This window comes from Amphiprion ocellaris, chromosome 1, assembly GCF_022539595.1.
Source record: "Amphiprion ocellaris isolate individual 3 ecotype Okinawa chromosome 1, ASM2253959v1, whole genome shotgun sequence".
NCBI classification, from domain to species: domain Eukaryota; kingdom Metazoa; phylum Chordata; class Actinopteri; family Pomacentridae; genus Amphiprion; species Amphiprion ocellaris.
The window spans coordinates 19313477-19338039 of NC_072766.1; the positions used below are offsets into that span (position 1 = coordinate 19313477).

Below are 24563 nucleotides of genomic sequence, written 5' to 3' on the forward strand. Positions count from 1 at the left end.
CTGTGATCACAAAGCATCTGCTCTCTGAAAACCTGTCTTCTGATTCCTTCCTGCCGTCTTTAGCTCCTCTGATTTACCAAAAAGCAGTGAATGAAGACAGTGAATACTCTGCCAGAATTGAATTTCTCATAATTAATTGCTGAGAGGTTATTGTGTCTCCGTGGAGACAAGACACTCAGCACTTGAATGTAGTTATTATTCCGCTGTTCTTCCAGCTATAAACTGCCCTCGCAAATGATGCATCTTTTGAACTATCCCATCGCACTCTCCACAGCCATGGAGAATTGAGGCAAATGCACTCGGTTTGACTTCTAGGCTGAAATTCAAAGAGCCTGTGGTGCTAACTAATTCAGCATGTTAGCACCAGCAATAAAGCAGCCATATTGATGGTAGGTGTGATGTGATGAGCACTGGCAGAGGTTGAGGGCCTGGTTTGGTGACAGCCAGCTGATTAAACAGGCGGGTGATGAATGGACCTGGAGCCTGGCTGTGAAATGTCCTGCAGTTGCTGCCGCTGCCTGTGGATGACCCGCATTCTGCTGTAAGCATGTCAAAACACACAAGTGATCTGCTGCATCGGAGAGTGCAAAACTCTCTAAAGAACCAAATTCTGTTAGTTAATCGGGGGGGAAACAAGAGAGAAAGCCTTGGTTTTCTGTTTGAAATCACTGCAGCTTGACATAACACTGATGTTTGTTTCTGCTTGACCTTCTACTCCTATCAAAAAATCCATCTCAGAGTGCTTTGAAAATAGCATTTCCCCCCCAGTCTGCATGTTTCTTCATAGGTCAACGTCTCAGTCCAATCTTCCTGGTTACCACAACTCCCACTCAGTACCCCGACCTCAAACCCACCCTCCTGCTAAGTCGCCTCGGCCTGCTCTCTGAGTGAAAGTTTCATGAGTTTGCTCTGCCCTGCTCGTTATTCCATTGTCTGTCTGAGAGATTGTCACTGTGATTTATGTCAGAGAGTTTTAATATGCCGAGGAGAGGCTGTTTTTGGTTCCAGTGAATGTCCTAAGCCCAGGGGAGCCATGACAATCAGGCTATGATATGTCCCCCTGTTGAGAGGAGGGATGGCCCTCCTTTGTCTGCCAACTGCAGGATCCACTGGGACTGAGTATACCTATCTTTATGAGCATTTAAGGACATTTTTACAGACTTAATTTGCCTTTAAATAAAACCAGTTTTTCCTTTTCCACATAAGAAAGCTTTCCTATCCTGAATACCTATAACAATAGGGCATCTTTATTTACTATTATTATTTGGTTCCCCTGCCCTGATTTTAATGACAAGCCAGCTTCTTCATTGACTCCAGATGTCATAAAGTTTTAAACAGAATGAGGGCTGTTGATCTGTCAAGGGCCTCCGATTTGATTTTGGACAAGATGCGGCTTGTGCAGCTGGCTTTCACTCCCACAAGGGGAAGACGGTCCTCTGCCAAAGCGCCTTGAGTGTTAGATGAACCATTTGTTTGTGAGCATATTGAAAAGTTTAAGTCATGGGCTGTAAACATTTATTGCAGTTTACTGCCTCCATTTGCATTATGGTCCAGTGCACCACCTGGAGTGTTGAAGATAAATGTACTGCTGGTGTCTTTTTCTTGCTGTCAGTAGTGGCTAAATTTGAACTCAGTTTGCTGGTTATACATGGCAAAAAGGCTGTAAACGGCTTAACTGCAGCAAATATTAGTGTTTACGACCCCAGATTTGAGCCAGTAATCTTATTTGGACAAGCAAATGGAGTCCGTGACCCCCAGTGTTTTGGCTTGGGAGGGACATGGAGTGTATTTTAATATGTTTGGAATGGGAGGCAAGAGATAAACATTTACAAAGATGGTCAAAACTGCACAGAGCAAGGGGTATGTAAGCAATGGATGCAGATATTATATCCCATGTCTCTGGTGAGCTCTCTTTTACATGGCTGAGTTGTTGGATATCTGACAGATATGAAGTGAAAACATTCACCCAAACTGATACAGATGAGGGACCCAACATGACTTGTTTATCCAAACCTTTAAGGTCTTGAATTAAGCCTTTTTAAGGATTTCCTTGTACCTCTATCAGATTTTATATTCACTTGTATTGGGAAGTTTATCATACAGTAATTCAAACTGAAAAGTGACCAACTGCCAGACATCTTGCTGCTTACAAAATCTGTCTCACTTTATAGTATAAAGCAGTAAAAATTTGCTGCTGATGCCACTCATTGGACGTGGAGTTGTTTGTGGATGCTCAGGGAAATGCTATAAAAGGAGCAATGTGTACATCAAATCTGTACTTCATCATAAGAGCTATTTGAAGCTGCAGGAAAGGGAGCGACGTGGGAAGAAAGTAACTCATTTGACTTATGGCCCACTGGTAAAGAGATCTATTTGAAGAGGCAGCAGAATGAAAGAGACGTAGATTAGTGTTGAGTAGTGGAGGCTTTTACCCCGCTGCCAGCGCTAAGTAGAGCAAAGAGAGAGCAGGGGAACGTGTGGACGTGGCTCTCTGGCGTTCGATACGACATGTTCTTGTGCAGCTACAGTAGCTGCTGGCTGCCACTGTGCAGCAGCGATAAACAGAGCGGACGGTCGCCTCCAGGAGTGAGAGCTATAGGAATGACAAGAAGCACAAAGAGACTTTTCCACTTTGTATCGTAAATCGATTTGACTGAAGCTCACAACTATGTGCTGTGCTGTAGTTGGATGCAGTGTGATGTCTTTCCACTTGTTATTGTTTCCCGTCTGATTTGTGGCTCCCTGTGAAGCTTTGAGAGATTCCAAACTTTCATGGAGTGCTGAAAATAGAGAAACAAGGGTTCTGGTGGTATTAAGGACCCAGCTTTCTTATAAATCTCTGCTAGGTGGGACAAAGTATTGATATAGCAACATTTCCTAACTCTTCCTTATGTGATACATTATCAGTACACCACATATCGGTATTTTTATAAGACTTGGAGACACATTTGATTTACCAGAGTCAGAGTGGTGTTCATCAAATGAGAGTGAAGTTAACTAAGCTGCTGAGAAAAGGAGGAAACTCTCAGACAGCAGGAAAATGCAAATCAGAAAGCTAATTAATTGAACTTAATTTACACATTGTTAAATTTGAATTATATTGGTAATACACACAAACGCAGCGGCACCACAATGCAGTGATATATATTTAAAAAAATGCTACTTTTTTGTGCCTTTTTAGCAATATTTTTACTTAGTTTTTAAACATGCATTATTTGATTTTATACCTTTAACACATCTACCACAAAGCATTGTAAATACCAAACTATATATCATTGAAACTTCCTCCAGAGTAAATGAGACAGTGTAGAAAATAATACAAGAAAATAGACTGAACACTTGCAAATTAAGAAATAAATTAATATTAAGTAAAAAATGATGAAGACTTACACTAACAAAAAAAATAATAAATGAAATGACATCAAAAAAAGTTGCATTAAAATACAGTCAAGGACTTGTTAAAGAATGGAGCATCAGTCTCTCACAATCAATGAGTATCATCACTTATCCAATGCTTCCTCAATGTCACCAAATAGCACAAGCATCCCTCAGATCAGACGCTTTCTTCCTAACAACAGAGGTGAGTTTCTCAAGAGCCAAACTTGATGTTGAGCGTTTCAAAAAGTGGTCAAGAAAGAGCCAAGTAACATTTTTCCAGTAATGAGGTGATTTGTGAGATAAGTTATATCGCTGAGTTCCCGAATGTAATGTTTTTTCTTCTTCAGTTACACAGATACTAAGGTGTATTGTATTGTAGGTGATTGTCTTGCAATCTATCTAGTATTGCAGTACCACCATTATCATTGCAACGTATCATGTTAGTATCAAATCGTGTGTTACTCAGTGATTTGTACATCTTCTGCTGATCTGATGTTGGTGTTTGAGTTCCAGAGGCCTAAACAAAGGAGTAGTGTTCATTTTATTGTCATTTGTGGTGTTCAGTGGAGGTTATGGGGTTTAACAGCCATTTCTAATTACGAAACAACAACTTTGTGCCCTTAAAACTCTTAAAAGAAAGAAAAACTGAGCTCACTTGTCCTCTCGCACTCTGAGCATCAGGACATGTTTTGTTCCAATCTGTTCCTCTCTGTTCTGTCCTGCTACGTGATAATAATCAGCTGTGTGTGTTTTTTCCCTACTTTTTTCCAGATGCGAAGGAGAGATCGGCCAAGAGATTCTCAGCGGACGGCGTCTTCAATTACACCTCTCTGCTGCTCAGCCAGGAGGACGACATGCTGTACGTTGGAGCCAGAGAGGCACTGTTCGCCCTCAGCCTCTCTGACATCAGCAAGAGCAAACTGCAGAAGAACGTGAGTGTGACAAATTGCCAAATGGACCGTCAGGCTCCAAATTGCGATGAGGTTTTCTAACCTGAGTTTTTGGTTCAGGAATATATGGAATATCTGGCAGGCAGATAATTCAAAGCATGGTTCAGAAACAGCATAGTTCCCCTGTAGTTCACGTGACTTATTCAGGGTTTCTTCCTCCTCTTCAGCTGACGTGGGGCACTCCTGCTGGAAAAAGAGAGGAATGCAGCTTCAAAGGGAAGAACCTGGAGGTGAGAGACTTTTCCACAGCTCCAGCAATACGCCGAAAGATAAAAATACCTCAAGAAGACAGTTATGATATCAATATCGAAGTGTATTTTGTCATTAGTTTTACTAGTACTGTGCCACAATAAATGAGCAGAGAGATGTGTGTTGACAAACCTTTCCACCAGTTACAAATAGATTCATCAAGTGTGCAGGCTCACTGGGGAATTGCTTCTTCTTCTTCTTCTTCTCTGTCTGTCTGATACCTTGTTGTCATGCCAGCTGTTGTATCCCTGGGCGACAAGCCTCGGTAATCTGTGTACTGCAGCGTACAACTCTGGTCTGTGTACTACAGAACAGCTCACCAGGCAACTGCTGTGTGATACTGGGAGGTTTTCCCAACAGTGCTGGAGGAAAAGAGAATATTTTTTCAATAGTTTCTATTGAGCAGTATTTGCACTTTCTGCTCTGACAGATTTATTTATGATTTTGAGTATTTCATGCAGAAGTTTGAAGGAGCTCTCAAGAAAATCAGTTCTGAGAAATTCTTGTGACTTTATGGACCTGACATTCTCTTCATTTGTTCCCATCCAGACTGATTGCTTCAATTACATCAAAATTCTTCTGCGACTGAATAGCACTCATCTGTATGTGTGTGGCACCTATGCCTTCAGTCCTGTCTGCGCCTACATAGTAAGTAATGACCTCTCAATCGACCCATTGTTCACTTCTAAGAGTTGGTTTCTTTTTTCCTGACATCAAAGACAAGCCTTGGTTTTTATTTCTTTCCTGTCCTCTCACTAGAACAGGTTTGAATTTTGATAGATTTTTGTGGGTGCTCTTTAGAAATCAGGCTTTTTTATCCAGCATGTCGGCTTTGGATCTGATGTTAACCAAGCGTAACCACATCCTGCTGAGACACTTTAGCCAGACAAGTCAACAGGGGGTACACGAGCTGTGTGGTTTCCAGAGAGAAGGAAGCGGTAGATCTGTTTATCTAGCAGAGGAGTACAGCTGGAGTGATGGTAACCGGCAGCAGGACGACATTGATTCCAGTGATGGGGGGGAGCAATCGAGCCTGGCGACAGCTCGGCTCTTAAAGCGAGGCATTAAACTCTCCCCTTTGACGTCAGAGTGAAAGAAAAACACGGAACGTCTCGGACTGAAGAGGACTTGGCAGGACGTTAGGCCCTGAACTGGGATTCCAAGCAAGTCTGAGCCCTGTCGGTCTGGGTGAACACTTGTCATGTTGACAGAGTCAGTGTGTGTGTCCGTGTGTGTCTGTGTGTGTCCGTGTGTGTCCGCGTGCGTGTGTGTGTCACCCAGAACATTCCCAGCAGCTAGACGCTCTCAGAGATGCACAATATTAACATTGATACATGTTTTATTTTTATAGCACTTCTTAAAACAGTCGCTGAGGGTTTTACGGGCAGCGTAGCGGCTGAACACTGAAGCTAAGTACATACGCTAAACAATCCAAATGACAGACGTGAATTAAAACAAGCTCCGAGTAAAACATCCTCTTATAACGAGGAAGCATGGGAAGATTTTCCGAGCACTCCATATCGTCCTGTTTGATTTGATTATTAGCAAATGGAACAAGTTACTGTTACTGCAAATCATCCACGTATGTTTAATATGTCTGTCTTAATATAATACTCACTTTCCCAGATGCACATCAAACACTTTAATGATGGTTGGCTTCCTGTCAGTACAAGCCACAAACAGATTCCATTTTAGAGCAATTTTTTATGAAGTGTTAGTTGACAAAGTCTCCCATCTTCTTTCTGTGTTAATGTATGACACAGTTCAGCTGAAGCTGATTTGAAGCTTTTGCAGTCTGATTAAACAAATATGGTCATTTCAAAACCAAAATTCAGTACAGTAAGAAAACGCAAAGATGGAATTTTGCACTAAAAAGACTGAAACTTCAGAAAACATCCATCATTTTATTTGTCAAGCTCATGACTGCTGATGCTTCAGATCATTTTAAGCTGAACTTTTTAAAGTCCCTTTTAAACAGAAAGTGAGCTGTGACATTGCCTTCAGAAGGGAGCTCTTTGCAGCCAGTATGTGCAAGAAAAGCAACTGCAGTTACCAATACTTGTTTAACTGCACATGTATAATCTACTACTGTGGTGTTTTTGCAGATTTAGAAGAGTATTCCAGTGTTTTGAAGCCAACAGATGCTGACATATCCTGCTTTGTGCATTGCGTGATTGGTCAAAAGTCATTGAAATTCATCATCAAGCAAAAACGACAAACGCTTGCTGTTTCCAGGATCTGAAATGTGCAGATTTGCTGCTTTTCTCTGTTTTCATATCTTTGACTTTTGACAGGCCTTCAGAAAAATACTTTGAAATGCACAAGTTCTATATTTATCTTATACAGCAAATCCCATGAAAAGCCCAGAGTCCACCGTGTTTACATCCGTCCCTTAATACTTTCTGACTTTGCTACTCTACTAGTGGCACTCAGCTTTAACTCTGCATGCTCCAACTTATGACATAAATCTTTAAAAATGGGTCACAAATAAATTTTTTTTTTTTTTTTTCAAAAAAGCAGTATTTTCCTGGTTACTGTTAACAGCTGGTTACTGTACTGTCAGCAAATGTTACTCAAACAGCAGTGCAGAGTGTATTTCAGGGATTAATTTGAGCAGGAAAAATGTGTATCAGCCTTTGGCTACAAAGAGTGCTTGTTAGTAGGACACATTTTTTGTTGAATTTTTTGTCTTTTTGTGAGATTTATTGACCATATTGAAAATACAGAATATGACCAGAATTTTCCTTTAACAGATCAACAAGTCTGGTGGGTGGAGAAATTTATCATAGCAGTGAAACGGCCCTCAGAGATGCTTCAACTATTCATTTTCTCAGCATGGAAATAACATATGATGACATGCAGTGCACAGAAAATTTTGGCTTATTAATCAGACAGAGCTACAGTATGTTCAAAGTGACCAAACTCCCAAAACGTCAGTGCATTGTGTGTATTGCAATGGACAGAATGAGCTTGAGGTCGCTGAGCTCACTTTAGCTGACTCTTTTTACTATAAGTAGAATTTAATTGGCCTGTGCCTGAGGGATGTTCGCTGTTTGTGTCTGTCTGCAGAACACGTCAACATTCACGCTGGAGAGAGATGAAGTGGGCGAGGTCGTGATGGAAGATGGGCGCAGTCGCTGCCCTTTTAATCCAGAGTACAAATCCACCGCCATCATCGTGGGTATGTTGTAATACGCACACTTATTATGAATGGCTTCCGTTTGGGAAGAGACTCTGAGAACAGGTTCAGCTGTTTCTGAAGGCACTTTGATGTAAGATCCATCTTTGATTCAGTACTGAGTCGTGATGTGCTTGCTAATGTTGTTTGTCTGCATCAGGCTGCCTGATAAATAGCCGGACACCAACAGACTCCGTTTGTATTCAACTTCTTCCACAAGCAATTAGTAAATAATTGAATTGGATATGAAGAGGAGAAGTGATTTGTCTAATCCCTCATTCAGACTGTTCTACTATGCTGCAAACTCTGCACTTTATTACCAACTTTATCTCCAGCTTATAATTTCCCTGTAATTTGCTCAGTTTATCAAATTAAATCCAGTTCAATCTTAGTATATTTTCCTTTTGTTTTCTTCCAGATGGTGAACTGTACACTGGCACTGTCAGCAACTTCCAGGGGAACGAACCAGTCATTTACAAGAGTTTGGGTCAGGGAACTGCTCTGAAGACAGAAAACTCTTTAAAATGGCTGCAAGGTAAACTCCATGTACCTCATCAGAGGGCGGTTTTCCCCCACTTTCCACACATCTCCCATTATGTAGTGACCACAGCAGATAAGCTCCAAAAAGTAGCAGTCATTAGCGAGGCACATTCGCTAAAGGCATGCAAACCGAGAGCAAAGACAAGCCCTGGTAGATTGCGGGAGCTTGGTCCTATCAGCCGCCGCACATGCACATCAAAACTGCCTCAGCCGGCTGCCACTGCTTTCTCCAGAGTAAGCCGCACTTTGCGCACAATTAAGACCTCTCTTGTCTTTTGATCTTTAGGTAATTCATGCAGAGTGCTCCTGATGAGACATCTGAGTACAATTATACAGAGGATCCTGTTTCCTCTACCCATGCAGGGTTGTGTGACACAGCTCTGTGGTGTAGATTCTGACTTCCTCCCAAATGTTTGATGATAAAAAGTGATGAAATGACTGAAAAAATAGCTCCACGGTGCAGAAGATAAAAGGTATAACATGTCTCTCTAACCACAGGTTAACTTTTTTTTTCCTTTACAGATCCAGTCTTTGTCGGGTCGGCTTACATCGAGGAGAGTCAGCCAATAGGCAACCCTGTGGGTGACGATGACAAGATCTACTTCTTCTTTAGTGAGGCGGGAAAAGAATTTGACTTCTTTGACAGCACCATAGTGTCGAGGATTGCTCGCGTGTGTAAGGTAAGATACGTTGAGTTAGGGTGAGGCGATTACACAAGATGGTCATGTAAAAGACAGAGACGCAGCAGGGTTCGAACTTCCTGTCCTTAATCCCCATACAATTACCTCAAAACAAGACGGGACACTCCCATGTCGGAGCACGTTTGGTAGCATTTAACTGTACGTCGTGCCTGTCGTACATGTAATGGAAATATGTCACCAGTGTGTTAAAGCTTTCTCCATTTGACTGTACAAACATGTTTTCAGCAGATTTGGTTTCCCCTTGCCTGAATCATCGCCTCCTCCTCCTCCCAGCCTCCCTCCCTCTCTCGCCTTTCTCTGCAATGTCATATCCCCCTCTCCTTCCATCTCCCTCACAATGTCAGCTGCACTCGTCCATCCCTCCAGCTCCTGCCTTTCTCCACCAGCCCTTTGAGCTTTGCAGACATTATTAGTATTCAAGTGTGCTTCGCAGCAATATGAAATGCTTTTTCCACTCTACTCTATGGTCTTTTTTTGTTGCAGGCAAAGCATGCAAACTGTAGCAACTGCAGAATTCGCTCGGCTCATTTAAACCGTCTACGTCATTCCTCCTCCCCCCTCCTAGAGACTTTAGTTTGTTCGATGAACCCGGACAATCAGCCGCAGACTTTATCCCTTTTCACCTGTCATCGGATCAATTAAAAGGCTGTGAAGCTGCCTGATGCACATGCACTCATCTTCCCTCCCTGACTGATGCCTCCTGTTCATGAAGGCAGTAATGTGAGTAATCGTGGGGACAGCATGTAATCTTAAGTGACAGCTTAATGACTTAGTCCTGCTAGGCTCTTGCACTCGGTGCTGCGACACCTCTCGCAGCCGGCAGAGCACCTCCTGGGTTCTATATATGGAAATCATTGACAGAAAGACCCACAGACTGTGGCAACTTGCTGCAGATGAACTGTGCGAGAGAGACAGAAGAATGGCTTTCTCTGCTCTATAAAGCGCCTTTATATCACCGGAATGCAGCAGCTCCCTTTTTCCTGACTGACATCTTTTTGAGATGCTATTCTGTGGCAGTACAGTAGTGCTGCATGTAGTTTATTCTCCAATTCAATGGCTAAATGCTTCAGAACATTAACAAATCATAATGAGTCAAGAATTCCCACTTACTGTCCAACTTCTATTAAAAGACATGCTTTTGTGACTTGTAATTTTTGGCATATTACTGCCTTGCAAATGGCATTCATGTTCCACACAACCACCCGTGTGTTGCAACACATCAATATGTTGCCAGTGAACAACTGATGCAATAAGATCTAAGGTTGGTTCCTAAAGATAAATTCTGACTGTGTATTGGATCTTGCTAATTTTCAGGCTGCAGACAAACATTTGAATTTATCTGCTGTCTAAGTCTGTAAATTCTTTGTAATTTAAGAAGGTTGATTTAAGCTACTCGGTTGCTCTCACTCTGAAAATGCTTTCTGCAAAAATTCAACATTGGGGCACTTTTAGCAAAGACTGCAGCAACCATAGACTGTATGTAAAAGTAGCAGCCGCCATGACATCATCCATTGCTTTGTGGAATTTGGCTGTCACCTTCTTGGTTTTCTGAAAAGAGACATGACGAGCAAGACATGGATCTGACTGAGAACTTGAGTACACTGCACAAGCTGATTGTGACTTCTCAATCACCAGGTAACCACACCCTATAGCATGCCCTGCTTTATTCTGTACGTTACTCTCAATTGGACCAAAACTTACTAAATGATCATCTTTCTGTATTGAATAAGAATTGAAAGTAGCGGCTAGGACCATAAACTCTTTGGAAAATGTTTAGTGTCTCTGTTGGACAGCAAGTGTTGTAAACATATTCTTCAATCATTACAGCTATTCACAGAAGGACTCAAGCAGACCTGCCTTATTGCACAATCCAAATATTAAGCAAAATCTGCCATTTTCAGTGTTCGGTGTTCAGATTGTTGTTGTAGAAAACAGAGTTTTGAAAATGGTAACATGCAGAAAACGTAAGGGGACAGTCACCTGAAATTAGCAGCCAGTGGCAGGGTTATATGGTGAGTCAGACTATTTACACATTGGCTTCACTTTTCACAACTGAAGGTTACATCCATATTTTATATGTGCGGTCTATGGTAATAATGCAATGGAAGCACTGAGTTCAGAGTTCAAATGGTGCTGGGGTGGGTAACTTTTTAGGCTTGAAAGAAGTCGGTCTTTATTTTTAAGACAGAAGTTTTCAAAGTCAGACGTGGAAGTACAGACAACTATTATTAGAGTACTTAGTTAAGAAAATGTATTTACCTATATTTATTTACCACAGACATTTGGGATGATGATATCCTCAATAAGCGTTAGGTACCATGTCTGTGTGTGTGTATGACTGTGAAGGCAGGAATATTTAATGCAAATTGTGGCAATAGGTCTCTAAGGCTTTTAAGGACCTTAACTGCATCTATGAGCAGTGAGCCAAAATCTCATCGTAAAGGTGAACAGAGAACCCAGTGGCCACATTACAACAACAGACTCCCCGTTGTTTTTGAAATGCCTTTACTTTTGCGGCACCTTTTCCTTTCTTATGGCCCCCTGGGGAGGCGCTCTTCACAATTTTATGTCTAAAAGCAAGATTAAATCTAGTTTAACACCACAGACCGGTTTGAAATGTCTTTGAGGAAGTGCATCTGAATGTCTGCAGGTTAACAATTTAAATTATTACCACGTTCACCACTTTTTCCTCAGAATAGTGCACCACATGTGAGCACAAGCCCTGTGTTGTCCCTCAGTAAGCAGAAAGTGCTGAACTCGGATTAAGGGTAGGTAAAACCAAGGTATGACGACCCCTCCCTGTTAGCAGGATTCATATCTAACACACTACAAACTGACAGAAAACCTGCACTCCACTCTCTGTGGATCAGGCCAAGTCTAGATATGTTGGAATGTGGTTTTATTTAATATCTGAATCATGTTGGGTGTGTTGGTTCGTCTTGGCAGACACCTAGAAAGAGGATATTCCTCTTGTCTGATAAGATAAATGAAAAAGTGAAAGCCTCTTCCATTTTTTCAACGGTATTCCAACTACTGTTTTACTTGGGTTTGCCAAGTAATTCTGCTTCCAAGTAGTTTTTTCTCCCCCTCTTTCCTATCTGTCGCCCTCCCTTCTTCCACTCCCTCTTTCTTTTGTTTATTCAGGTGTGCTCACTGGGAGATTGTGGAAGGCAGGCAGATTATGAACACTGTGTGGCACCATTTTCCTTACCTCGCGTTCATCTGCTCCTCAGGTTGATAAACCTGTAGAATCTTGAATGTGATAAAAATGCATGAGAGCCGGGAAACGCTGCACAAAGGAGCGGGTGTATTTTTGGAGGGCAGCTATCAGAGGGGAGTGGTCGATACGATTCAAAGCAAAAGCTGCGCAGCGGAGCACAGCAACAATGGCAGTGGACAGCTGAGAGAGCAGGATTGTGGTCTCCTCATTATGTGGACAGGGTACTACCACAGCTTAGTAATTGGCTCCCAGTCCCTGCATCAGTCCCACAAGGGTTCACCTCACTGTTGAGCAAGACAATTGTTTGTGTGTGACTGCACACGGAGGAGGAAACAGAGGTAGTTATAGTTTTGCACGTTATTATCTCCCCAAGGGTGATTCACTCCTTGTGCCGTTGTGTAGGAGTTGTTCTGGGTTTGGGAGGCCGAGCTGATGGGATAGTTTGGATCTGATGCAGGAAAATGTCTTGAGATTGGGCGAGACCACTTGTTTTGGTTCTGCTCTTCCTCCTCCTCTTGCCTCCTCCTGTGTTTTGCAGCTTTCCAGCTACATTCAGGGAGGAGTTTCTCCTGGTGTGTGTTTACAAGCTCTTTGATAATTGCTAGTCCTAGCAAAGTTGTCTGATAACTGTTTATGTGGATTTTTTGTGACCGCTTAAAAGAAGAGTGAATGCCTCTTCTGTGCTTTGGAGGAGCAGTGAGGCGTGAACCGTTCAGCTTGATTTCAAAGCTGTAATTAATAACTAACCATTGTTTGTTTTCCGTTTCACTGTGTCCTCTTCTTCAAAGAGCAACTGATATCTTGGGCTGTGGCATCTTTCATGTGGAATTTTTTTGTTTTGTTTTGCTTTTTTTACAGCCCACATTTTAGTGTTAAAATGTCTTTTGTGATGCACCACAAGAGAGGATTTCAACACTGACTGGCAAGAGGACATTGAAGTTCTGGGTGTGATTGCTTTATTTGTCCAGTTTATTTCTTTAAAAAGACGCCATCACTGTCTCTGTAATCACTTTTGTCTCCCTTATTTTGACCTCAACAGCACCCTCTATAGCAGAGGGGATGAAATTGCAGGTGTGATGCAACAAGGACAAAAAAAAAAACACTTTTTCTAGCAGCTAGTAAATTGTAAAATATCTAAAGTTGCCAGGCTTAAAATGTTTTTGCTTCTTTTTGCTTCACTCAAATGTTTGATCTTCAGAATGATGTATTGAGGGTCTGACACTTAAAAGGTGTTTTCATATTAATTTGCTGACGGATCCACAGTATGATCATCACTTCTACCTTGATTTGGTCCAGTGTTCAATATACACACATTCTGTGAAAACTTAAAAGCTCCAATGCACACATGTATTGTGGAAAAATACTTTGTCTGGCTTTTAAACTTTTAAAATGAAAACTATTTCCATTTTAGATGCATTTTTTAGTAGTTAATTACATAGTAAATGTTTTAAGGAACTTTCTTTGGAAAATTATGTCCTAGTATGGATGTCTTAAAGTATGTGGAGAGAATTTTTAAGTTAATTTGTAGCCCACATCTTTAATTGTCTGCTGGTTAGGCTGACTCCCCGGATCTTCTCATATCAGTCTCCTCTCATTCAGCTCTCTGTTCCTTCCTTCCTCTGATCCTTTTTTTTTTTTTTTAATTCCTTGTTCTGTTGGGAGCAACAACAACCTCCAGGCTGGCAACCTTTTGCCATAGATGTTGATTGTGCAGTATGGAAGAACTGCTTGTTTTTTTGTGGTGAATTAATCATTTTAATAATGCAAATGTTCCACCAAAACATTTCTCCCCCAACACAGTTTTTGCACAGACACGGTCACTGCATTCTGGACAAAGAATTACAAAAAATGATTGTGATTGGTTTAAAGAAATACAAACAGCCCAAAACATATAATGAGGTGCAACCAGACCATTCTGCAGCAGAGCTCCTCCTTAGGCATGGTGGGCCCCCCAGAGATGTAGCCTACTCTACTCCTGTTTTCTAGGACTCCTGGTCAGAGCTGACTCAGAGGCCATAGCGTCCTCCCTTAACACCGCAGCCACAACCTTCAGCTGAAAACAGATTTTAGTCATACTGGACTCCCTGCTTCTCCAGCTGCTTCACCTCCTCGTGAGAAACACTCCCTCTGATCTTTGACCTTTTACTGCCCTGCACTCCATCCTGCTCTTATCTCTGGATCATCAGTAGTGTGCTGTCAGTCTACGTAAGCTGGGACCATGTGTTCTCCAGCAGCACTAAGGAGTAATTAATAGAATTTTTTAAGGGAACATAAAGTTCTCTATGACATTTCATAACACCCTGGATCTTGTTTCAGGGTGATAAGGGAGGCGAGCGGGTGTTGCAGAAGAAATGGACCACCTTCCTGAAGGCTCAGCTGCTGTGCTCGCTCCCTGATGACGGCTTTCCGTTCAACATCATCCAGGATATGTTTGTCCTGAAGCCCATGGGAGACAGCTGGGAGAGTACCGTGTTCTACGGCGTCTTCACTTCTCAGTGGTGAGACATGATTGCAGGGAATGGTTCAGACTGTGACCGTGCTGCATGTCAGCAGTGACAGTGACATAAATCACATACATAATGTGATTTATCACTGTTCCACTTGATATTTATACACAGACACTGGAGTCTACACAGCTGACACACACCATCTAGAGCCAGTTTCTATTTCATATGTGCACTGAGACTTGGCAAGTTGCCTTTTTTTTACTTGGCTCCTCTGAATTTAGAGCAGCTGTAATGAGCTTAAACACTAACACAAGCTCACGCAACCCCAGTGTCTAATTAATGTATCAGCAAAATAAAGGTTTTAATATGGAAATCATTCAAGCACCCACTCTGCAACTGTTCGCCATTGAGAAACTGCTGCTCCAGTTTCCTGAATAAAATAACTGCAGAAGGTATGGATTGGACATAAAATTGTCACGTACTCTTAGAGGCTTTGTTGTAAAAGCTCCAAGGGTAACAACGCACAATTTAATAGGTTGCAATATTGGGTTACAGTTAATTTTCTCTAGTAGTCACAGAAATAAAAAGCAGAAAGCCAGTATACATATTTCTGTTTGTTTACAGGTATAAAGGTGCATCAGGCAGCTCGGCAGTGTGTGCCTTCACTATGGCCCAGGTGGAGAGAGCCTTCAGCGGCCGCTATCGGGAGGTGAACAGGGAGACCCAGCAGTGGTACACATACAACCACCCTGTACCAGAACCACGGCCTGGGGCGGTGAGTGGTGGAAACAATATCCTGCGACAAACAGTACAACTTCTCGTGGTTCAGTCTGTACATTTTCATTCATGGCGCATCAGTCAGAAGAATGCAAGTTCACATAACGCATAGAAATAAGAGCAAAGGTTGTCTTTGGTACCATCTGAGATATCTACTTTGATATCACACATACACTTGCTATATTACTCTTCTAGCTCTACCTGTAAATTCATTCTGATGTTTTCATGGGGGAAAATGAAAACCTTAATACTTGAAATAGGACGCACAGGTGAATAACATGGTTAAAAACATCTGTCGGTGGTTTCAAGCTCGCCAGCGGTTGATTCTGTGCTTCCAACTCTACCTTAACCCCAAATTTTCTGTTCTCAAGTAAGTGAGGTGAGGCCATGGTGCTACACAGGTTAATACAATGCCTCGTCTCATTGCATGTCTGTATTTCAAGCACTGCTCGAATAAGCGGCGATTCATTTTTCATTTCTAATTGACTCCCCTACAGTGCGTGACCAACCACGCCAGGCAAATGGGTATCCAGTCGTCCTTGCACATGCCTGATAAAGTGCTCAACTTTGTCAAGGACCATTTCCTGATGGACAGCGTGATCCGCAGCGCTCCCCTTCTGCTCAAACGCAGCGTGCGCTACACACAGATCGCTGTGCATAAGATCCAGGGCATGGAGAGGGCTTATGATGTGCTCTTCATTGGAACAGGTGCGGCTTATCACCGCAAATCACTTTCATAGGGAAAAATACAATAGAAGATGTTTGGTTGCGCAACACACTGTCCCTGTCCTTTCTGATGCTCTTGTTGTCTGCGTCTCCCAGATGATGGAAAGCTCCATAAGGCCATCAACGCTAATGATAGGATGCACATCATAGAGGAGATGATTCTGTTTCCGGAGCCTCAGCCTGTGCAACACATCGAACTCGATCCTCAAAGGGTAAATCACATCGCTATCATTTAATAAAGAAACAAATTAAAACACATTTAATATGCATCTGTGGTTGGTGTTGGACTATTTTGTATCATTTTATAGTAAATGTTGTTGTTTATTTCATTTTTAACTAATAAAAATGTAGCAGAGTTAGCTCTACCAAAGCACAAACTGGCTACACACTGGATACTGTCTTTCCGCAGGGACCGTTCCATTGAGTTTTCCTGTAAGTTATAGCACCGTCTGGAGCAGAGTTTATGATCCTCTCTGGCATTTTACCTGGAGCTAAATTTCATTACCTTTTCTCTCTTTATTACATAATAGCCTCTCTCCGGTCCCAAACAGCCAAACTGCAATCTTATCTAAGATTATGTAATTCTAATAAAGTCTGAGATACTTCTTGTGAGTATATTCTTAGCTCCAAATGGGGATATGAAAAACTAGAAGACAGAATCCACATGATGTCTATGTAATATACTGGCAGATAAGCTGGCCTAAAAATAGACTGTATGTTTGGGAACAAGGGGTGCACTGAGCATCATTGACTGCAACATCCATGGTGGAGAAGCATGTGTGTTACACACATACAGATATGAAAAGTGTTAAAAATCCAAAGCATTACATCGAAAAATGAGCAAAATTCTTTGTAACAAACACTGACAGGATGAATATGTCTTTGAACACGTGTCTTTGAGCGCATGTTCTCAGTGCTCAAATTACTCAGCTGGTATCAAGAAAGAGAACATCTGGCCAGAGTTAGTCCATTGTGTAGGTTATACTCCTCTGTTTACCTTAAGTAATTGTTTCAACATGCTTTCCCTCTTTCAAATCAGAAATCTGTAACCAAAAGCAGCAGGCCTCTTCTGCCCTGCATTCACTCACACATCAGTTTTGCCTCTTTTGCAGGGTCTGTTGTTTGTGTCGTCATACTCGGGCCTGGTGGAGGTTCCTGTGGCAAACTGCTCCAACTATCTGAGCTGTGGTGAGTGTGTGCTGTCCAGAGATCCCTACTGCGCCTGGACTGGACGGCTTTGTCGGGACGTCAGGATGGCTCCACCTGACAGGTGAGAACTCGCATACAAAGGATATACATATACATATAAAGGATACTAGCACAAAGTTTGAAAGCCTTAATTCTAAACACTCACCTTCAATTTGTACACATACCTTTAGCACACACTCTATATTGCTGTATTTGCAAAGCGATCTCAACAAACTACTTTTTTTCACTTTTATATTTTATGTAAATTTAAAACCACTCAACAACTAGGAAAATACATAAAATTACAATTTAAAGTCATTAACTCATAATTTCAACACCAGAATGATTAAACAACTTACACAAAGTAAAGCTAAAACAAGGCTGAGTCTACATGCTAGTGGCTCTGTGAGGCTTTACTGAAGGCGTTAAAAGCATTTGCATGGTGATACAGGTGTAATCTTTAGCAAGTTTGCCCTCTTATTTTAACATTTTAAATACAAAGTCATCAGATTAAAATTTTGACCCCATGTGGCACTAGATGAAATATTGAGAAAAGACATGGCAATTTAGAAACACCAGAGGTACTGAAATATCCTAGGAAGAACATGAATGTAAGAGGAACTGATCTGAACATAAGCATGGCTAAATATCATGTGTATGAACATTACATATACACATTTTTACAGAAGAATGATTTTTCGCTGTGAACATCCACCCAAACAAACACATAAAGTTCAAAGCTATAGTCATGTGCTTGCAAACGTTGCTTCTAAAAAAAGACTGGTCTCTGAGTTACACTGGTGAAGCGGTACTCACAGGCCTTAAATGAGAGACCTGAAGAAAGAAATGGGTGCATCCATGTAAGGTGCCTCTCATTACAGCTGCTCATCGTCACCCTGTTGTTTTGTTCCGTATGTTTTGTCTCAGCCACTGGCAGCAGGACGTGGAGGAGGCTGACACATCAGCGATTTGTAACAGGACTTTTCCTAGCTCCAGATCTGCAAGACCAGCAGCTTCTCGTAAGTGTGTCCTTTCTGTGCAGTGGTCTTTCATTTACGTGTTGTCAGTCAGCTCATGCGCAACACAAACAACATTTAGTTAGAGTTGAAGAAGCACGTTGCCAGTTCTGAAAATGAACCCAGGTGACAGTTCTCATAATGTTTTGAAGTTAAACAAGTTACTCATAGATGTAAATTATATTGCGCCATCTTGAATTCAAAATTGTACATTATGTACATACTTAAAAAATTACATACAAACAAATGCTTGAATAGATATTTTAATATTGTTGGAGTATTGCTTATTTGGTTTCTTGCAGAGAGCTAGAATAGTTTGACACATCTCCCATACTTCTTGTAATGTGAATTATTCCTTGGCGTTATTTTTCTTTTTACAGGTGGTTCTCATTGCCAGCTCATCACAATCCCAGCCAATACGTTTCGGGTCCTGCCCTGCAAGCTGCGCTCCAACCTGGCACAGAGGAGGTGGCGTTACAGTGACAGCGCCAGCCAGTTCCTCTACGCTACACCTGAGGGAAACCTGGTGGTGGTGGCTCAGTCTGACAAGATGGAGACCTACGAGTGCTGGTCTGAAGAGGAGGGCTTCCGCCAGCTGTTGGCCAACTACTGCGTGAGAGCAGAGCCCCGCCATGAAAGCACCACTCTGATCGGCCATTCGCGCACACCCCACATTGTTCCAGAGGAGACCATCATCCTCCCTGGAGAGTCTCGCTCTGAGCAGGTCCACACCAAGACGTACTGGAATGAGCTGATTGTGGTGTGTGCTCTGTTGGCGTTCTCCCTCGTTGTGTTCTCCTTGTTCGTCATCTACAGGAACCGCGATCATATGAAGTCCATGCTGAAGCAGGGCGAGTGTCCGAGCATGCAGCAGAAGAAGCCGAGGATAGTGGGAAAGCCCACCGAGAGTTTACCCCTCAACGGCAACACCATCCCCGTCTCTACTTCAGACCACAAGGGCTACCAGACATTAAATGACAACTACATCTGCAGCACGCCCACACACGAGTCCTCACCAGATAACAGCAAGAGCTTCTCCGAAGCCTCCGACAGACGGCCGCTGAACCTGAAGGAGAGCCATGTGGAATACTCCCCGACCTGCCCTCGGCCCAGAGTGCGGTTGGGCTCGGAGATCAAGGACTCTATCGTATGAGAGCACAACATTCGCTAAACAATGACACCCTGCATCTCCATGAGGGATACAGGCCACCGAGCAGAGGAGAGGAGACCCTGACATCCTCCTATGTCACAGCGCATCTTTTATTTTAGTCATCTTAGTTCTGTGATCAGTGCGGAGGTCATTATGTTTAACCATTTCCACTCCGAAGCCAGAAGTTGGTCCGGTTTACTGCAAAAGGCAGGAAGAAGAAAGCAGTGCCAACACTCCGCTGGTTTCAACCAGGACCACGGACCATGGCAGCTGCAAGGAATAATTATAACAGTCTTTTTTTTTGAGTCATTCTCGTGGCCACTAACACCATATGTGTGTAAGCATAAGGCTGGGTAACATGGAAGAAGGAAAAAAAATACAACAATAAACAGACAACCTTCTTCCAGTATCAATGTTTATCTCAGTATCTCCTTAGGTATGCAACAATAAATTGTCTCGTCTTGGTGTCCATCACATGATACGGTTACAACAACAGACAATTCTAAATATTGATATTTTACCCAGCCCAGCCTGAGTAATCTTGCACATTCTCTGCAGAAGGTGGCTGCCACACTTCTGTTATTATGCACACTAGAACCAAGCTACAGCTACATGGTGACCAAGAGTTCAGGTTTAGGAGAATTTAATACATGTAATGCACATTCATTATGATCCACACATTATGGAAGCAAGTCAGATGCACATTTGTTCCCTTTTTCTGACTGCATGAGGATTATGAAAGACCAGGAGAATACGCCACACCCGAGCGCTCTTATCGCCAGTGGAGCCACAATGAATAAGGACTGCAAAGATGATCAAAAAATGTGATCATGAATTACGCTCCAAGGCCGAAACACTGACGTTTGCCTCCTGAATGTATGTTGTTGTTCAAAGAAGGTCTGTTTCACTCACACAAAATTGCACCATGGACGATTTAGGGAGACATTTCTGCTCACCTGAGAGCGCCGTCTGTAGATACCACGACAGGTCAATAAACGGACTCGGACACAGACACCCAGTTTCTTGAGGTGAATATGGAAAAGAGACCTGACATTACAAACGCAGAGGCAAATAAAAAAATAAAAACGGGGACATTAACACCTCTAACCATGTTCAGGGCAGCACCGAAAATCATCATGTGCACTGTGCCAAAAAAACAAATATAACTTGATTGTCTTATCTAAATGCAATAGTGCCATTCCTGTTCTGACCATCTCATGCTTTGTGTTAGCATTGATCACTGTCAAAGAGCACATGGTGATGGACCCAGAGATGGGTTTCACTAAAAGTTTTGTGGCACTAATGATGAATAAATGTGAAGTGCAAGGTTGGGAATTTCTCTAAGACTGTTAACTCATAAGAGACTCTGTTGGGCAGAATAATTGACCTTCATGTAACATTTGAACTGGGGCCAAAGGACATGGCATGGAGATCGTTTGCCATGTGGGTGAGAAAATATTCTAGTTTTCCTTCTGTCCTCTCACTGAGACGTGCAGATACAACCACTTGGAGATAATTTAGCTTGACTGGCGCTAACAATACAAGTTGTTGGTTAGTTTATGTGCTAATATGCCCACTCACAATGTAGAAGTCCCAGAACAACTAATAACTTATGTCGCTGTAGGGGAGAGATAGTGCTTAGTGGTTTCTTGTCCAGACTGCAGCTGCACATTGTAGTGAGGTAGATGCACAGAGCTTTGTATCAGCTCAATATAACCACCCCCGCCATGTCACATGTCTTACATACATGGTATTCACCACTCAGTCAGAGGTCAAGGTGACATCAATGTGAAAGCACAAGCAATCAGGGTGTTGAATACTTACAGGTTTGCACATTTCAGTAAATTCGGAGCACGTTCTAAGAAATGCAACTACTGAGATAGGTGTGGCTGCTAAGGAAAGCGATTCTTAGAAATCCGTTATTACAGGGACCAGTGCACCCATCGCGAACACTCTTGCACCCACATTGCTTAGACTTTTGAGACTTAACGAGCAGAATTTTCCAAAGATGTAGGATGCTGATAGTGTTGTGTAAATCGGAACGAGGAACATTTACACGGCCATCGGGACAACATGGCACCACATGTCTTAGAATACATCACCAGTTCACTGTATTGATCAATTAAGCCTACAGTATATACTTCACTGTCATACAGATCAACATTTTGCTATTTCGAACACTGAGCATATGACAAAATGCTATGTAACTGCTACAAGTTGACAAAGTAACTGCACAGCATACTGCGCAACAGTGGTCAGTGTTTCCTTTTTTTTCTTATGTTTTTGTTGTGTATATACAGTACCTGTGCTTAATATTGTGTGTTTTTAAGGGACCTTGTGCAAGATGTATTGTAGAGGTAGTCTTGAAACTAGAGAGTGAACACTGCTGATATATATTTTTTTCTTTCATAGTGCTCTACCTGCCTACTTCAGCAAACATTTCACCACGCTGTTAGTTCAGCACCTGGGCTGGTTTTTATCAAGCATGTCAAAGCATGAGAAGTATCTGTTTAGTTGTCTCAGTGCTGAGAGTTAGATGAGAAGTTTGATACAATTTTAATTTCTGAATAAAATGTGATGCTACAGCTTGCGGCTGAGGGGTATATTATCAAGCAAAATTAAAGGGTTAATAAGGTATTATGGGTTTAAAGTCAGAGTGTTCAGTGTGACAAAGGTGGCTCTCTTCTAATCTGGCCAAACACTAAAGTGATTTCCACATCTGTCATTACAGAACAGTGTCAGACCTAAATGTACTTGTAGAGTATCATCTTTAAATGTGTTAAGTTTAGACTTTAAGAGCTCCAATGTGCAGCTGGCATGTAAGAAATATGTGGTTGTATTAAGAGAGCTCTGAGTGGTAAAATCAATACAGCAGCAGCACTTTTCATTGTAATAAGTAGTTCTATTTGTCATGGCTCTCCGTTATTACAGACTGTTCTTCTTGTCTGAAGTGGTGCAACTGGTCCATTTTGTGCAGAAAATAATTCGAATGAGGCGCTTTTTATCAGAGCGCACACAGAGCCTGGTGATAAAAACCTGATTAAAGAAGAACAAAGAAAGTCACTGACTACCACTGTGATACTCATTTTCTCTGATTGGGTTTTGTCAAGCTTGCTTTACACCAAAAAAGCCTGGCTATGTCAGACTTGCTTTGTAATACACCCTTCTGGTTAGCTTGGCTTGGCTTAGCTTAGCATCAAGAGTGGAAACTGGGAAACAGCCAGTGTGACTTTGTCCAAAGGTAATCTGCACCCATTGACTCATTGGGGCTGTTAGTCAACCAGTAGACTGCAGAGGGTCAATGCTCTTGGACAAGAACTAGATCAGCACATTAATCCTTTGTATCTTTGTTTATTGTACATTAAAAAATATATATGTTTTCTGTCATCTTGTCACCTTTGGACAGAAGCAGACCAGCTGCTTCCTCCTGTTTTCAGTGTTTGTGCTGAGCTAAGCTGACAGACTTGTAGCTGCAGTGCACAAACATCGGAGCGATATCGATGTTCTCATTTAACTCTCGGCAAGAAAGCAAATAATATTTTCCAGATTGTTCAACAATTGCAAGCGGAGACCAAATAAATAAACCAAGAGTATTAAATTTGCCAACAAATTAATAACAAACGTAAATCTGATTCTAAAAGGCTTAGTGCAGTGTTGCTTTTCACCTCTGCTGACTCAGATTTCCTAAACTATATACTGTCTCAGTAACCTGCTTTGAGGTGCTTGGTGACTAACCTCATGACATAAAAATGCCTTTAGATATCAAATTGTTCTGCCTTTAGCCGTGTGCCACATATGACACTACCCAGCAGTGACCTCACCAACGGAAACGTGGTGAAAGGCGTGATTGTAGCCCTCAGTGGGCACACTTAACTCCAAAACACAACACGGGTCAGTAGTAGATTTACAGCTTCAACCAAGCCACCATTAACTTTACCTGCAAACTAAACCGGGAGCTGCTCAAAATCTGGTCTCATTCTGCAGCCTTTGCTTGTCTAAACTGATACTGTACACACTTCCTAAGAGGTCAGTAATAGATGGCATTGCTATTAATCTCATTTAAAAGCTGAAATTGTACTACAATTTGATCCTAGCAGATAATAAACAAACTGTCATGCATGTGTGTATTTATTAATGACGTGCTTTTTCAATGAAAAGCAAACAACAGCACCACAGAAAACGATGCTTCATTTTGAGCAGCTCCTCAGTAATGCAACATACTGTACTGCATATGAATGTAGCCAGCTATATATTTGTAGAACATCTACAGCAGTCTATTTTCCTAAAATGGCTTAAGTAGGCAATCCATTGTGACATCTTTTCAGGATTTAGTTTAAATGGTCATAACTACACAGAAACAGCACAATAGAAGTAATTAATCATTTGTGCTGCATGATGTAGTACTGCAGTAAGATGCAAGCACAGCTCCAAATCCTTCGTATCGGCTCACCCATGAGACACAGCGACAGCTTTGCCTCAGCATACTGAACACCATAAGCTTAGTTTACTGAATAACTATTAGACAAATGTGGTCTTGCCTGCATGATTTCTTTTTTTTATTATTTGTTGTGTACAAATAACATTGTGGACTGTATTTTTTGTATCATTGAGATTGTGACTGTTGTTTTTATTATATTGTACATAAAAAGCACTTTATTTTAATTTTTTAAGATAAATGAATAAAATACATGTTTTGACACATGTATGTGTGGGTCCATTTTTATGTTGCAGAACACTGTGAAGTCTCACACTTCATTTTAAACCCTGTGAACACCTGGCAGTTTCTGGGTGTTTTTTGTTCCTGGGACATTTTTGCTCTTGTAGGATTATTTTTCACTACAATATAAACTCCTGCATCTCTATGGAAACGGCACAACCATGGCTAGAAGTAGAGAAAAACTCAAAAACTGTCCTCTGTGCATTACAATGTCAAAAATAAAAAAAAACAGTAAAAATGAAGATTTGATTTCTTAGTGTATTTATTTTTGAAACATTGAAAGAGCCTGGAATCAACAAATACAACATTTTTTCCAAGTACCCATT

At 41.7% G+C, this 24563-nt stretch overlaps 1 protein-coding gene across 3 annotated transcripts in view; it reads left to right on the forward strand.

Moving 5' to 3' along the window:
- The window catches only part of LOC111587575 (semaphorin-4B-like), a 64083-nt gene extending 39858 nt beyond the window's left edge, over window positions 1–24225 (forward strand). For all 3 annotated transcript variants that reach the window (XM_023297587.3, XM_023297586.3, XM_055010711.1), the window contains exons 3-15: window positions 4150–4310; window positions 4496–4558; window positions 5127–5225; window positions 7647–7758; window positions 8174–8290; window positions 8818–8975; window positions 14533–14714; window positions 15288–15438; window positions 15938–16148; window positions 16263–16378; window positions 17279–17436; window positions 18282–18373; window positions 18751–24225. In XM_023297587.3, the coding sequence (XP_023153355.1) occupies window positions 4150–4310; window positions 4496–4558; window positions 5127–5225; window positions 7647–7758; window positions 8174–8290; window positions 8818–8975; window positions 14533–14714; window positions 15288–15438; window positions 15938–16148; window positions 16263–16378; window positions 17279–17436; window positions 18282–18373; window positions 18751–19523 (2393 nt within the window). In that variant the 3' untranslated portion in view covers window positions 19524–24225. The remainder of the gene's footprint in view (window positions 1–4149; window positions 4311–4495; window positions 4559–5126; window positions 5226–7646; window positions 7759–8173; window positions 8291–8817; window positions 8976–14532; window positions 14715–15287; window positions 15439–15937; window positions 16149–16262; window positions 16379–17278; window positions 17437–18281; window positions 18374–18750) is intronic.
- The last annotated feature ends 338 nt before the right edge of the window (window positions 24226–24563 follow it).